General features: G+C 39.0%; 2 protein-coding genes across 2 annotated transcripts; one reads left to right on the top strand and one right to left on the bottom strand.

Moving 5' to 3' along the window:
• Window positions 1-8051: 8051 nt before the first annotated feature.
• LOC120253196 (probable glycosyltransferase At5g03795) lies at window positions 8052-11105 on the bottom strand. Its single transcript, XM_039261521.1, has 5 exons — window positions 10868-11105; window positions 10640-10770; window positions 10284-10538; window positions 8802-8895; window positions 8052-8720 (listed from the first exon to the last, which is right to left on the bottom strand). Exons 1-5 carry the CDS (start codon window positions 11048-11050, stop codon window positions 8052-8054), a joined length of 1332 nt encoding a protein of 443 aa, XP_039117455.1. The 5' UTR covers window positions 11051-11105.
• Window positions 11106-12266: 1161 nt separating this feature from the next.
• LOC120253197 (CRS2-associated factor 1, chloroplastic) lies at window positions 12267-15719 on the top strand (the record flags this gene model as incomplete). Its single annotated transcript, XM_039261522.1, has 5 exons — window positions 12267-13332; window positions 14099-14226; window positions 14343-14568; window positions 14746-14873; window positions 14949-15719. Coding segments are annotated over exons 1-5 (2079 nt in total), but the record flags the coding sequence as incomplete, so codon positions are not given.

Raw genomic sequence — 15719 nt, forward strand, 5'->3', positions numbered from 1 at the left:
TGTTAGATGTATTATAGTATTGTATATATATATATACATGTATATGTATGGATATACGTATATGTATACTTATGTGTTCTATATGTAGACCCAAAGGGTCACTCATGTATGTTGTTCAATGTATGAGGACTTTGATCCATTCTTCATCAATCTCTTCTAACATGGTATCAGACGCCTAGGTTCTTACTGCCGCTCATCGCGCCACGCACCGCCACCCTTCTCTCTCTCTCCCCGAGCGCCCCACCCGTCTCTCTTTCACTTCTGGTCTCCTCCTTTTCCATTGCCAACACCGCCGGTCCTCTCTCAATCTCCGCCATCTTCTTGGGCAATCTTCTTCTCCATCACCCGGCCAACAACTTTCCAGAAACCGGCACTTTCATTCATTCATTCAAAACAAACCTCGATTTGGTTCTCCCTTTGAGCCGCTCGTCGCACCACGACCTCGCCGACCTTCACATTGTGTACGCCTCGCCTATCGGCCATCTTTTTATCTTCACTAACCAAGCTTTTTCCACTTCTATTTCCTTGTTTAAAAACCTTATCCAGTGAAGATCACCCGCGCCGTCACGCCGGTGCCGCGTCTGCACATCGCCGCCTACACGCCCGACCAGCGTTGTTCATCTTCCCGTGCACTTGTCCGCGACTTCCTCTTCCCTTCTACGGGCCTACGCTTACTTTCCCCGAGATATTCTTTCAAAATTTGAATTCTCTTTTCCAAAAGAACAAGACACTTGCATTCTTCTTCCAAACTAGAGATGGCAATTTGTACCCTACCCGACGGGTATGCAGATGCCAGATGCCGGTCGAAGAGGGTATTACCCTCTTTGGCCGGGGTACTCTGCACGTGAAGTATACCCGTTAGTTTTTGAGCGGTGCAGGGCCCGGGTGAGGGTATGCCCCTACCCTAGCACCCTTACCCTTACCCTTACTGCGTTGAAGAGGGTGCAGGTAGAAAACCCGATCCCGTGCCCTTACTCCTTTCATATATATATATATATATATATATATAATTTTTTATTAAACTAAACATTTACTCGATATCTATTTTTCATGGTGATTAATTTGAAAATAATACTTCAAATTTTTCTCTTAATATATTATTTTTAAATTTTTATTTAATTTCTATATTTATATTTGATAATATTATCAAAAATTGAATTTTAGATATATATTAAAAAAATCATAATTAAATTTAAAAATAAACAAATATAAAAATAATGTTATAATAATTTATTCTATAAATTATAAAAACATCCCCGAAAAATAAGATACTAATAAAAATCAATTGGATATAACTTATGAGAATTACTTATAATATTTTTTTATATTCAAAATCTTACTTAGATATTTATAAAATTTGAAGCTATATAAAAATATAAATAGTAGATATATGAAAAATTTAAAACAAAAACCAAGATAGTTAAACATGAACAAAAACAAAAGGTAGAGTTACCATTTGAGTTCTAAATAAATGTCATTTTTTATGTGATTATATAATTTAAGATAAACAAATATATATCAACTTAGTAATTTTTGAATTTATGGACATGTGTTTAAAGATTGTAATATAATGTATAATTAATTTATTTTTTTATTATTATTTAAATTTAATTCGATAATTTGAACAATGGGTAACAACGAGTAGCGGGTACCCTGCAGGGTATACCGTACCCTGCAGGGTAAGGGTAAGGGTATGATTTTTTTACCCGCAAGAGTGCGGGTAAGAGGTACGGGTATGGGGTGGGGGTTACGGGTGCAGGGTAAGGGTTTTTGGCATACCCTACCCATACCCTACCCGTTGCCATCCCTAGTAATATTCAAATCAGCTGGACCCACAACCACTTACACCTTTCTTCCAAACATAACAGGACAATTCATTTCGGGACCCACCACAAAGACTTTTGTTCCGATATCTCTGCGGCCCACTACCTTGAAGCATCTCTACAAACCAAAGAAGACAACATGGGCCTGCGCAATATAAATATATGTATTAAAAATCATGCATTATTCTTGACAGCTAGCACTATTCTATATAGTAATATATATCTATATTTAAAAAATGGTGAATCCTTATGGTTTTCGATACGTGCTTTACTCACCTCTTCTTCCCTCGCCTCCCGCTCCCCGACACATTCCTGTCAAGACCTCTCCCTGTTTCTTTATCTCCGCCGATCGTCGAGTTGTTGGCGATGTTCGGCGAGTCCCAAACGAATCATATTTGACGGATTTCTCCCCTCATTGGTAATGCCTCGTTCCACCTGAGGTTGCTCCATCCGCCTGGGTAGTTTCGTCCTCTCCGGCTTCGACTGCGGGCTGCCTCTCACATGACCCCGATGCCACTTATCTCGCACCATTCCCATTTACCCTCTCACGTAACTGCGTGTTCGCCTGTCCCGATGGCACACTTCTTCTCGTTTCTCTCATCGGTCATTTCTCTTCGAGTGATTTCTCATTCCTTGACTCTCATGTTCCTCGTTTATCCATGAATCTTATATCCATTAGCCCGACTTCATCGATCATGATTGTCGAGGTTATCTTTGACCGTACCTCTTGTCGTGTCGCGGGATCGCGATGGGACGGTGATAGGAAGCGGCCGTCGTCGAAATGGGGTTTATCGTTGGATTCCCTTCGTCTTCCATCTTCACCGAATCCGGGTCATCACTTTGTATATCTGCTGTTCGGTCTCATCATAAGTGGCATCATCGACTTGGTCACTTATGTCCGTCTACGTATGTCGTCCCTTGTTCGTCGTGGCGTTTTTAGGAGTCTGCTCTCCTCCTTCCCGATGTCGTACTGTCTTGGTCGTAAACTTGGTAAGCAACTCCAACGTCCCTTATCCCTCGAGTGTGTCGCAGATCATCGCTCCTTTCGAACTTATTCACTCTGATGTTTGGGGTCCCGCTCCCTTTGTCTCTAAAAGGAGGTCATCGCTATTATGTTCTTTTTATAGATGACTACACTCGATTCACTTGGCTTTATCTTATGCCTCACCGTAGCCAATTACTGTCTATTTATCGCTCTTTTTATGCTATGATTCACACCCAGTTCTCTGCCTCTATTAAGAAATTCCGGTCTGACTCTGGCGGTGAGTACACCTCTCACGCCTTTCGTGCCTTCTCGACTTCGAGGCACACCCTGCCTCGCTTATCTTGTCCTGGGGCTCATCCTCAGAATGGGGTCGCTGAGCGTAGCATCGTCACGTCTTAGAGGCGACACGTGCTGCTTCTTCTAGGGTGCATTTCTTCCCCTCATTTTTTGGGCGAAAGCATCGACCTGCATTTTATCTCATTAACCTACAACCCTCCTCTTACCTTAATGGTCGTAGTCCAGGTGAGTGTCTTTATGGGACACCTCCTCGTTATGATCATCTTCGTGTTTTTGGTTGTCGCTGCTTCGTTTTCTATCACCTCGGGAGAGAACAAAGCTAACTGCCCAGTCTGTTACTTGTGTTTTTCTAGGATATAGCCTAGAGCATAAAGGTTATCGTTGTTATGATCCCATCACTCGTCGTATTCGCATCTCCCGTGATGTCACGTTTGATGAGTCCACACCTTTCTATGCTTCTCCTTCTTCCACTGAGTCCCCATCTCCCTCTGTTTCTTTATCTTTCCTTTTTCCTAACCCTTCGATTGAGCATACTCCTCCTATGTCTTCCTCTTCTCCATCATACAACCCTCCCTGCCGAGTTTCTTTTCTCACTCCTCTCTTGACCCCTCTCCTCCTTTATCTCATTGAGTCTCTGCTGTGTCTTCCCTCCCTTTATCTGTTGAGTCTCCCTGTAGTATCTTCCCTCCTCCCTTGCTTCCTCTCGCTCACCCACTGCTCGTTTCACATACCACCGTCGAATCTGCGAGAACCTCCATCTCGGTCCGGTCGTCTCGACACCCTCTCCTACTATCGATTCGAGCTCACGAGGTACACTCTCACACTTATTCTTTACGTGATCGCTCTACTTTACATCCCCCTGTCCGTTATGCTTCTACTAGCACCAGTGTTTTCGAGATGTCTTTGAGCGGTACCTCACGGGAAGGCGATTCGATTACAGAGTGGCGATCGCCATGGCGAAGGAGCTTGATGCTTTGACTTCGGACTCATACGTGGGATCTCGTTCCTCTTCCTCCTCATCGCCGTTCCCATCACCCTGTCGTTGGATCTACCGTGTGAAGACTCGTTCGGCGAGGTCTCTGAGCGCTATAAAAGCGGCGTTTGGTTGCTACGTGGCTTTCGGCGAGGGAGTATGGTCGTGATTATGAGGAGACTTTTGCCCCGATAGCTCATATGCTGCTTACTGCGCACTTTGATTCTGTCATTGCTGTCATTGCGTGGTTGGGTTCTTCATCGACTGATGTGAAGAGCAGCGTTTCTTCATGGGGACTTGAAGGAGGAGGTTTACATGACTCCTCCTCCCGGCCTCGGGTGCCTTGGGATACATGTTTGTCGTCTTCGTCGCGCTCTTTATGGTCTCAACGAGCTCCACGGGCTGGTTTGAGCGAGTTCGATCTGATGGTTGAGGTCGCTGGTTTCACCCTCGAGCATACATGACCCGGCGGTCTTCATTCACTCTTCCTCTCGTGGACAGACCATTCTTCTTCTATATGTCGATGATATGATCCTTACCGGTGATGACTCTGCTCACATTACCTTTGTGAAGCAGAAGTTATGTGAGACCTTCTTGATGACCGATTTAGGGTCCGCTCGTTACTTTTTGGGTATCGAGATTACTTCTCATCTGATGGGTACCGCCTCTCTCGCTGCGTTATACTCACGACCTACTTGCTCGCTCTGGTTTGGTCGATACCGTATTCTTTGCTACAGCGATGGAGTTACATTTGCAGCTTCGTGCCTCTGATGGGATTCCCTTATCTGATCCTTCTCGCTATCGACATCTGGTTGGCAGTTTGGTTTACTTAGCCGTCACCCGTCCAGACATTTCTCATACGATTCACATTCTCGGTCGATTCGTTGCGGCACCCACTACGATTCATTATGCTCATCTTATTCGGGATACTACGATATCTTCGTGCGTATCGTATCTCGTGGTCATGTTTTACTCACGTCGATCTACTCTTGATTCGCGGGCCTATTCACGATGCTACTTGGGCGATTCTCCCGATGATCGTGTCTCTCATCATTTGATTCTTGTATTTTTTTCTTGGCTCTTCTCTTGTTGTTTGGAAAACCAAGAAACAACCTACTATTGCCAAGTCTAGTCTTTGAGGTGAGGTTCGTGCGTTGGCTTCTCACCGTCGGGAGGTACTTTGGGCGCGTTCGATTCTCTGAGGACTTTGGTGTACCTATCACATCTCCCATTCCTATTCACTTTGTGACGATCTGGAGCCCCTTGATTCTCTGCGGATCGATCAAACATGAGGTGACCAAACATATTGGTGTGGATGCACACTTCAGCACGATGCCATGTACGCGTGCCGGGGCTGTATCACTTCACTATCTTCCCTCTAGAGGTCCGGGTGGGCTGATTTTTTTCACCAAGGCCCGACGACGTGATCACCATCTATTCATAGTTATCCAAACTCAAGACGCATGATCCGCCTTGAGTTTGAGGGGGGGTGTTAGATGTATTATAGTATTGTATATATATGGATATACGTATATGTATACTTATGTGTTCTATATGTAGACCCAAAGGGTCACTCATGTATGTTGTTCAATGTATGAGGACTTTGATCCATTCTTCATCAATCTCTTCTAACAAGATAATCCAAAAAGAAGTCTTTCCTGAGAAATGGCTCCAAATCTTTGGACATGCGACCAAAGAGTGAACGAGAAATTTGAGTCAATCGCTTGTTTTCTAGGTCTATTTAGCGCCATTTGCACCAAATATTTTATCTATTGAAAATATAGATAGAGGTTTTTCTTTTTTTACTTGATGAGATGGGTAGATGTGTTGAGGTATTAATTTCATACATATTTATTTAGATACTTAAATGATCAAGTTCCTTACATGAATTTTGGGGTAGTTTTTTTTTTTTTTGGAATAATAGGTGACAAGCGCCCGTTTTTTTATGAATATAAACAATACTTTACAATACTGGAGTCCGGATGTATAGTATATGTACAATATAAGAATCTCTGGTAAACAGTGTATGACAGTACAGGAAACATCACTGTCATAGGAGGGATTTGAATCCATAACTTCCCTTTTTACACTTTGGTGTCATACCATTGGGCTATCCAAGGATTGACGAATTCTGGGGTAGTTGGAGAGTACGACTATCCCAATCTTTTAAATATATTAGGGATCTCCTGTTTAGAGCTATTACTTGAAATATTTGATTTGAAAGAAATTGCTTGTATTTTTTATGATAATTTTTTTAATTGTCCTATTATAATAATTAAGATTATTTATTTGAAGGATAGTTGCAAAGAAGGCCATATTGGAAGACTCAACTGTGGTGGCAAAATGCAGTTTAGAGTTCTTTAATCATCATCCAGTTGTAGGCGATTAAAAAAGTATGATGTAACATCAGAGAACAACTTCTTATTAGGCTATTCCTAGTTCTAATTAACATGGAGACAGATAGGAGTGTTTTTTCGTGCTCTTTTATGTTAGTCATTTAATATCCTTTCGTGCATGTCGTTCTACAATTCTCACTTCTAGTGGATTATTTTATTTTGTTAGTTATGCCATTGTTGTACTCTTTTTTTTTTTTCATAAATTATGGTTTATTTATTTATTTATTATTATTTTTTTAATCCACACATGTGCACATTAGATATATTTTGTCCATATTACATAATTTTTTTTGGGACATACCCATTCAAAGTCTATAATCATATAAAAAATTTTCAAAATTTCATGTCATGTAAATTTTTTATCAACATTGGCCAAGAGGTTGTTGCTCTCCTGCTGTTTTTATTATTATTATTTATTTCTATTTGTTTGTTTTCATGTAAATTTTTTTTATCATGTCATGTCATGTAAAATTTTTTTTGTCATGTCATGTAAATTTCATGTCATGTCATATAAAATTCCATGTCATGTAAATTTTTTTTGTCATGTAAATTTCTATTTATCAACAGTGGAAGGAATCATGTTTGTTTTCTCCTCATTTACTACCTGTTTTTCTTCTTTAACATAGTTGTCATTTATTTATTTTTTAATTCTTATTGTAATGCGTTTTATTTAAATATTCATTGTATCATTTTTTTAATTATTTTTATAACACATAATGGTTAAGTTATTTTAAATGAGAAGTCATTAGTATTCTAGTGGTGAGTGATAACCCATAAAAAAAAAAGTTACACAAGACAATGAGAGTTCGAAACTTACTATGCCATTACTTTACACATTACTATAAATTAAGGCCCAATATTATTTATTGATGTTGGTATAAATTTTTTTTAAAAAAAAAAACTTGAATTTACATCTTCTAATAAAAAATTAAGCTATTATAATTAATATACCTTCATGTTTACATGTCATGTTGACTGAGTTTGTTATTTTGAAAAAAATAAATAAATAAATAAATAAGACCAACATCACCAGTGGATTTGAATTAAACATTTGAGAGGGGTTTATTTGTGAATTAAACACACAAGCCGGTGCATTCAGTTGCGTGCATATTGATAATTATTGATTAAAAAAGGATAAGATGACAAAGAGATGTATGTTTCTTTGGAGAAGAAGAGGTCCAGGACACGTGGCACCAGAACAAATGGGAATTGGCTGATGCATTGAGAAAATTTTATTTATTTATATAAAGAAAGCTGTTAGCCGAAATTTGACCGTCCATCCCATGAAGGAATAGAAAACAACTCACTGGTTTTATCACTGACTTTCTGGTTTCAGTGTTTATATCTAGAATTCTTTCAGAATATTAGCAAAATTTTAAATCCAAATATTTGTTTTTTTATTGGAAGATATGCATAATTATGTGTTTGGTTTGCATAATTATCAGTGATTGTTTCAGGAAAATATAAGGTAGAATAAATTACTCACAAGTATTCATTTCAAAGCTAAAACTGAAGTCTTTATATCAACCATAGTTTCAATACAAGATAATCAGTGATCCAATTCACTACTCATGACTTTACCTGGTTCTTATTTGATACACTTTATTGTACGAAATTGAGTGAAGAATCATATGAAACAAATCATACTTCACAGGCTTGTTATGACAAAGAAAATGCTTTTGCACCTTCCTCACTCCCAATTGCAATGCATTGTACTTCTCTTCAGAAATTAACAGCAGTATCTCCTTAAGTCGAGGTACATCTTTCTCCGGTATGATAACCGAAAATGCCTCCCAATTAAACACTTCGAAAAAAGGCGGCACGTAGTTATCAGATATGATCACTGGCACACATGCGTAAAAGATTGACTCTATAACTCGAGGACTATTTACTTCGTAACCTCTCGGGCAAATGCAGTACTTGGTTGACTTCATAAACTGTCGATAATTCATGTTTCTTTTGATGCTAGATGGTAAGGGGCCGAAAATTTTCATGTCCTTATCTTTGTTCTCCCAATGCTGCAGTAAAATTGGCCGGAGAGTACCGTGCATGCTACCGGCATAAAATGCAAGAATTGTCCTCTCGTTAGCAGGCTTACCACCAATGTCTTTAAGAGTGTTTCTCGCAGATCGAACATAAGTTTCAGGGAGTGATACATCTTTTCCTAAGCGAAAACCAAAATGCAAATCAGCCACACAAAGTGCTCTGATTGCACGAGCCATTGCGTGTCTGGTCTCATAAGGTGCCTGCAGAAATGCAGATGTAGAGAATTTAAAGAAGATCAAGATATATCTGATTATGGAGTAATACGAAAAAAAAATAAGTACCCAGTCATGACAAGCAACAATGAAATGGTCTCCACCACCAGTTCGATTCCAGAAAGGATATTTTGCTGCGATTGTGTTGACATGATCCTGCAGAAACAGCTCAAGATTTTGTTAGTAAAAATCGATCTAATCAAATTAGGGTTAAAAAAAAAAAGTTCTAATCAAATTAGGACTATCAATTACAATCAATTGATATTTAATCAACAATTGATTAATTATCAAGGATCGATCACATGAACACATGAATATATGTGAAAGATCGAGGGTTACCTCACGGAGATTTTCACAAACGCAAAAATCCTCCAACGCACTACACGCAATGTTCTCGAACTTTTCACCCTTGATCCGTAAGAAGTGATGGCTACTTTTGCTCCAAGCAACTATTGTTAATATTAGGGTTTTTGTCGTAGCCGTCTTTTGATGGCAATCACAAATCAAATAAAATTAATTCATAAAGAAACCCTAATCTCATATCACATATTTATAGGGAGTAAATATATTCGGATAAGGTTAGAACATGTAGCGTGAATCCCGCTTTGGGATCACTACATCTTTAGCAAAATTAGTCCATACTAATTTTGATAATCACAATCATGTCCATCAACAAATTGCAATTTAATCCAAAGATTAGAGATATTCATATGTGAGACCCCAATATAATATTTTACATATTAGTCCCTCTATCAATAAATATTCCATATAAGTGGGATAATTAGACCACCAATGACACTGTCGATCTCCACTTACATGTGTGTTTCTTTACACTATTGGACATAAAACAATTTAAAGAAAAAAAAATATATATATATATATATATTATATAATAAAATACTTTCAAAAAATAACCGGCAGGATTTTTATCCAACACATAAGAAACACAATCTAGAATATTCTCTCCTACATAGAGTGATAGATCTCATCTTGGATGACTACAAACCTTCAGTGTATTTATTATATAACCCAACGTGTCCAGATATAGCCCTGTAATTAGCATCACCCTGTTGACACTATCAAAGTCATATAATTTATACATAAGATTTAATAACATCCTCAAGTAATAAGGACTTTCCGTAATGTAATAACTCTTTTGTTCTATGACGAGTGTTTGGTCTAAGAGTTCGTATAGTTCAGCTCAATATTTGTCATTCTACAAATATCCACAATGTTACTAAGAGTCTCCACTCTGAGTGATCGAGACATACCACTCTATCACACATAGTAGTACAACATGCTGACAACCAATAATGAATACAAAAATCATATTTTTATCTCATGGGTTGTGAACTATTTTTGGGTTGCAAGGAACATAGATAATCATGTCTCACTTTAATGATCTCTATCATTAATTTGAAATCTATACAATGCAAGCCCATAATAATATATCATCAAACATGAATAATACAATACCCATAATTATGCATGCAATGAAATAAAACTATTTTATTATTAAACAATAACTAAAATTGGCTTTGTAGGGCATACTAGTTTTTCAGATTTGTCCGATTATGAGAGTTGCGCACATACAATGCGAATTGCAGCAGACGAGAACTGAAAGGAATGTAAAACATGTTGGCCTTCCTTGGATCACTCACAACAAATTGCTTGTTACCTTCCATCAACTTCATGAACCAACCTTCTGAAGCATACAATCCTTTGAGCAATGGCTGATGAAATATTGGCTTTTGTCCTTCCTTATAAACATAAATCTTCAGTGTCTTCTCCATTAGCTCATAGCTCCTATAGTGCTAGTTTGCATTAGTTTCTAGGTAAGAGATTCTACAATCTCTTGTATGTCTCATAGATATTTGTTCATTTTAATGAAAATTAGAAGAGCATACCTCTTAAACATGGAAATGTTCCGAAATGCTGGTGCATAAAGTTCTCCAGCATTCTTCACAATAGGAGCATTCTCAATCTCTGCTTTCATTGCTAATATTTTCTTGTCGTGTGGCGATGACCATCGAGGTCTCTACAAAGTGATACCAAAACATCAAAGAACAATTATAAATAATTTCCAAACATCTTCATAAAATAACAAAGAACTAAAGAACCAATGTAGCACAAACCATAGCATGATAAGCAGCCCTGTTTCTGACCAGTAATCGGTTCATTTCCGATATGCACACTGGAGGTAATGCGCGCAACTTCTTCTTCTTCTTCATTACGGATGCAATTTTACTTGTTTCACCATTTGAATAAATGGCCAAACTTTCATTCTTCGCAAGCCATGAGAAATTGGTTTTAGGCATTCCTAAATCCAAACTATGAACTTCAACTTGCTTCAATGTCAATGCTGACAAGCCAATCTCATTCATTTCCTTAACCCCAAAATCAATCTCACTTTCAACAGACCTTTCAGAAATTTTCAACCCCTTGTTAACTACTAACCGGTTTGTTAAGTTCACTGTGTCACTTAAAAGAGAGAACTTTCCAACCCAAGTGATGGATTTAGGGATTTCACTGGTTGGTAACTGATGAGAAAAATCATTTCTAGAAGGGATTCTAAGAGTCTGCAGAACTATGACCATTGAGGCCATGAACCCCATCATCAAAACCATCCTTTTGTGATGCTCCATTGCACACAAGATTAAGAACAAGGGAGAAGAAGTTCACTAATCAAATCAAAATAAACAACTGTTCAGAAATGTACCTTCAGAGTTCTAACAGCAAACCATACTTTGCATTGTTCTTCTTCTCTGAGCTTGATTCTGAAACATTCACAGAAATTACAAGTACCAAGCAATTTGCTTTATGAATTGCAAACAAGGAAAAAAAGTTCAACTGTTTCAGGGAAGATTTTCAAACTTTGTACTGTTGTGTGTTTAAGTGGATTCATTAATAACAGTGTAGTGTGGAACTGCAGAGTTAGATGAGTTGTTTTTTTCTTAATATTCTGTTTGTTTGGTAGCATGTCATTTGTGCCTTAAACATGATTGAACATTTCTCTTATCTTAATTGAAACTGTAAATAACTGTTCTGATTAATCCTTTTAACTGCAAATAAACTCCAATGAATGTACTGAAGAATATACAGTTGAAAGAAGATGAGTTGCACTTGCCTTGTCCTACCCTTGCACTTTCTTACTGGTATAACTCAAACAGCAAGCAGATCATGAATCTTGGTTCATGTTCATCAGTTCATGTCCTCCTTGTTCTGAAAACTCTAATGAAAGCTCTTCCTAATGTATGTACACAGACTAGTTTTTATTTGAAGTGAAAAGGTTTTATTTTTTTATTTTTTAATTTTTTAGTGTTTAGATTCCTTGTCTGTTCTTTCTTTTATTTTTTGAGTACTGTGATGTACTGAAGTTTTTTTAACTTATTGTAATGGATTAGCTTCATAGTTCATTCCACTTGCAAATTTTCTTATCATAAAAGCATAAAAAACCCTTTCACTTCTAATATAACTTAATGAATATTTTAATGATTTTTAATCCAAAAAAACCTACATGGTTACTGCTTACCAGAGAACAGCCAAAAGCAGCAAAAGAGTCTCATTGTGAGGTCTCATTTTGGGGTCTCATTGTCAAAATTCACACAAAATTGTTATTTTTTTTAAAAAACACCCTGATTAATGTAAATATCAAAAAGCTCAGACTTTCTCCCTCTCGCGCCTTCGCTTCACATCATCGAAGAGATAAACCTCCCGTGTCCCTCGCTTTCGCCTCGCCGGAGATTCCAAGATATTCGCCGGAATATTCTCTCCATGGCCCTTAAGGCCTTAAACCCCTTCCCCCTCTTCTCCTCCTCCTTTCTCTCCCCCTCTGGCCGGCCCGCCACCGAGCTCCGGTTCTCCCGCTGGAACAACGCCAATGCCGAGCCCTTCATCCGCCGCCGGCGCGAACAGCAAGAGATTGAGGCCGACCTACGTCTCCACCGCCGGCATCACTCCGCCGCCCTCATCGCCTCCGATGAGCCCGACCACGATCCTGACTCCGACCGAGCCTACGCTTGCGCTCCCTCCCCGCCTTTTAAGTCCATCGGCACTCCCTCCTCGCCTTCTTCCCCCTCAATCCCGGGCAGGGCTTCCAAGTACTCGAAACCCCCTGAAAACCCTAGAAATGCTGGCTCACATCCCGCTTTTCGCAGGGTTTTTCGGGCTAGGGTTCCTCAAGTCTCTGAAGAGCAGCAGGCTGGGATCGTGGTTGGGGATCGCGGGATTGCGTATCGGATCAAAGATGCCCCTTTTGAGTTTCAGTATAGTTATACGGAGACCCCAAAGGTGAAACCTTTAGCGCTGAGAGAGGCGCCCTATTTGCCGTTCGGACCTGGTACCATGCCCCGGCCGTGGACGGGGCGGGCGCCGACGCCGGAGAGTAGGAAGAAGAGGCCAGAGTTTGACTCTTTCAAACCACCACCTCCTGGGAAGAAGGGAGTGAAGCCAGTGCAGGCACCGGGGCCTTACCTTGCAGGGTCGGGTCCCAAGTATAAGGCAATGACGAGGGAGGAGATCTTGGGTGAGCCATTGACGAATGAGGAAGTGAAGGATTTGATTAAGTCCACCTTGAAGACTACCAGGCAGTTGAATATGGGTTAGTTTCTTTCTTGAAGATATCTCTTTGCCTTTTATTCTAATTTGGAATGCATTGCTAGTTATTACTGTGACTTGTATATTTGAAAGGTGAAGTTTGCCAAGGAAGGAAATGCTTTAATCTGCGGTATGAATGTCAATTTGTTTGATAGAATTCTGTGACATTGAGAAAGTAGTTATTGTAAGTGTTGTGCATTTTCTTATTGATCAACATTTATGATTGGATTTTTTTATCAAATGAATTTCATGTGCAATTTTTATGTTTATCGAATCTTATACATCCTTTTACTTTTCTCAAGGTTATCTGAAACGTAAGATGCGAACTTAGTAATATGCAGGCCAGGCCAGAACAGCAGTTTTAGAAGCAGACTTAGGTGCTGTAACCTGGTTGAAGCTTTTTGTATTTCAAATGCTTAGGATTTGACAATCTGGAAGTTCACAAATTCTGCCTTTCTTTTTCTAAACTTGATTGTTGTTGTAGAATGTTATTTAGTGTGAAATTTCTCTAAAGCAAGTGAATATTTGTTAGAAATGACTCGTAGTTGGTTATATTATTTATATTAATTAACTGTCTACTGTACTAAAGTTAACATGCAACTTTTGAACTCATAGAATCTATCATCAATGATTTTCACTTGTTAGTTTACATAGATCCTTGCTTCTCCAACTTTTGTTATGTTGATGGTTTAGATTCTGTGACTTTCATCATGCTCATTGCTAATTACTGCTGCATTTTCATATTCTGATAACTCTATTATTACTTTCAGGACGTGATGGTTTAACTCACAACATGTTGGATAATATACATGCTCACTGGAAACGACGGAGAGTATGCAAAATAAAGTGTAAAGGAGTTTGTACGGTTGACATGGATAACATCCGGCAACAATTGGAGGTTAGGTTTTCTCTTTAAATTTTATGTGCAGGCAAATAATTTCTCTACACTGGTCAGATCAAATCCACCTCATGGACGTTCAACTTCTGGTCTTTAATAATTTTGTTCTTTGATAGCAAAAAACTGGAGGGAAGATCATTTACAGCAGAGGAGGAGTGATCTTCTTGTTTCGTGGTCGAAACTACAATTATAGGACACGCCCCAGGTATCCAATCATGCTATGGAAACCTGTGACACCAGTATATCCACGGTTGATCCAACGGGCTCCTGAGGGACTAACCCTGGAAGAAGCAAGTGAAATGCGCAAGAGAGGACGTAAATTAGTCCCAATATGCAAGCTTGGTATTCAATTCTTCCTTTCATTTATTAGGACATCTTCTCCTAGTTTCTACCTTGTGTTAATATTATAACTTTCATTAATTTTTATTGGTCTAAGTTTCCTCGGTCCATATTATATTACTTGTTAAAGAGTGCTTAGTTGAAGGAAAGCTAATGTTTTTTCATCATTTGCTTAAACAGCGAAAAATGGTATGTACTCTGGCCTGGTCAAAAACGTACAAGAAGCATTTGAAGCTTGTGAGTTGGCCCGGATTGACTGCACAGGACTGAACAAAAGTGACTACAAGAAAATAGGTGCCAAGCTCAGGGTTAGTGCAGTTGTTTCGCCTCATTCTCTTCAATTCTTGGATATGTTTTGTGAAATTCCTGAGCTTGATTTTCAGGATCTAGTACCATGTGTCCTAATTTCATATGAATATGAGCATATACTCATGTGGAGAGGGAAAGATTGGAAATCTTCTCTGCCCCCTCTGGAAGGTGATGACAATGAGGCTGTAGAATGTATTTCTAATGATTCAACCACAGCGCCCAGTGCAACCAAACTTTTATTGAATCATCAGAGTTCTATTGATTTATCTGAAGGGAAGAGTGTAGAAGAGAAGCATGATCTTGAGATACATACTGATTCCATTACGCAAAGTGAAAATGTCTCCACACAAAATAATGTTGCTTTCAATTTGGAAACAAGCAGTGACTCTCAAGATGGTATGGGCAGTGACTCACAAGATGGTGCATTACCTGGTTCAACCAAAACCAATGAATCTGCTTCTGATTCCATGGTTATAATTCATCAAGACATACCTGATTTAGATGGTGAGAAAAGCTTAGTTGTTGATCCACACCTTAAAGTACATTGTCAAGACATTTCTCAAATCCAAGGTTCAGTGTTCAACAAAAGTGACAACTCATCTTTTACTGTAAGAAATGCGGGTGAAAGCAGCTCACTTGAGGTGCACTCATCACTTGATGTACCTTGTCAAGGCATTCTTCCATCTCTTGTTGCAGGAGAAGGCCGACAGCAAGCAGACTCCAATGGACTTTATCCTTTGAATACAACCAATGAAGCTGGCATTGGAGCTGATGATATTTCTTTTTCTTGCTCTCTGGCTGTGGAGGGTGTGGTGAATGAAAATTTAAAACACCAGGACACCGTT

The sequence above is a fragment of the Dioscorea cayenensis genome, chromosome 26 (assembly GCF_009730915.1).
Source record: "Dioscorea cayenensis subsp. rotundata cultivar TDr96_F1 chromosome 26, TDr96_F1_v2_PseudoChromosome.rev07_lg8_w22 25.fasta, whole genome shotgun sequence".
In the NCBI taxonomy this organism is placed as follows: domain Eukaryota; kingdom Viridiplantae; phylum Streptophyta; class Magnoliopsida; order Dioscoreales; family Dioscoreaceae; genus Dioscorea; species Dioscorea cayenensis.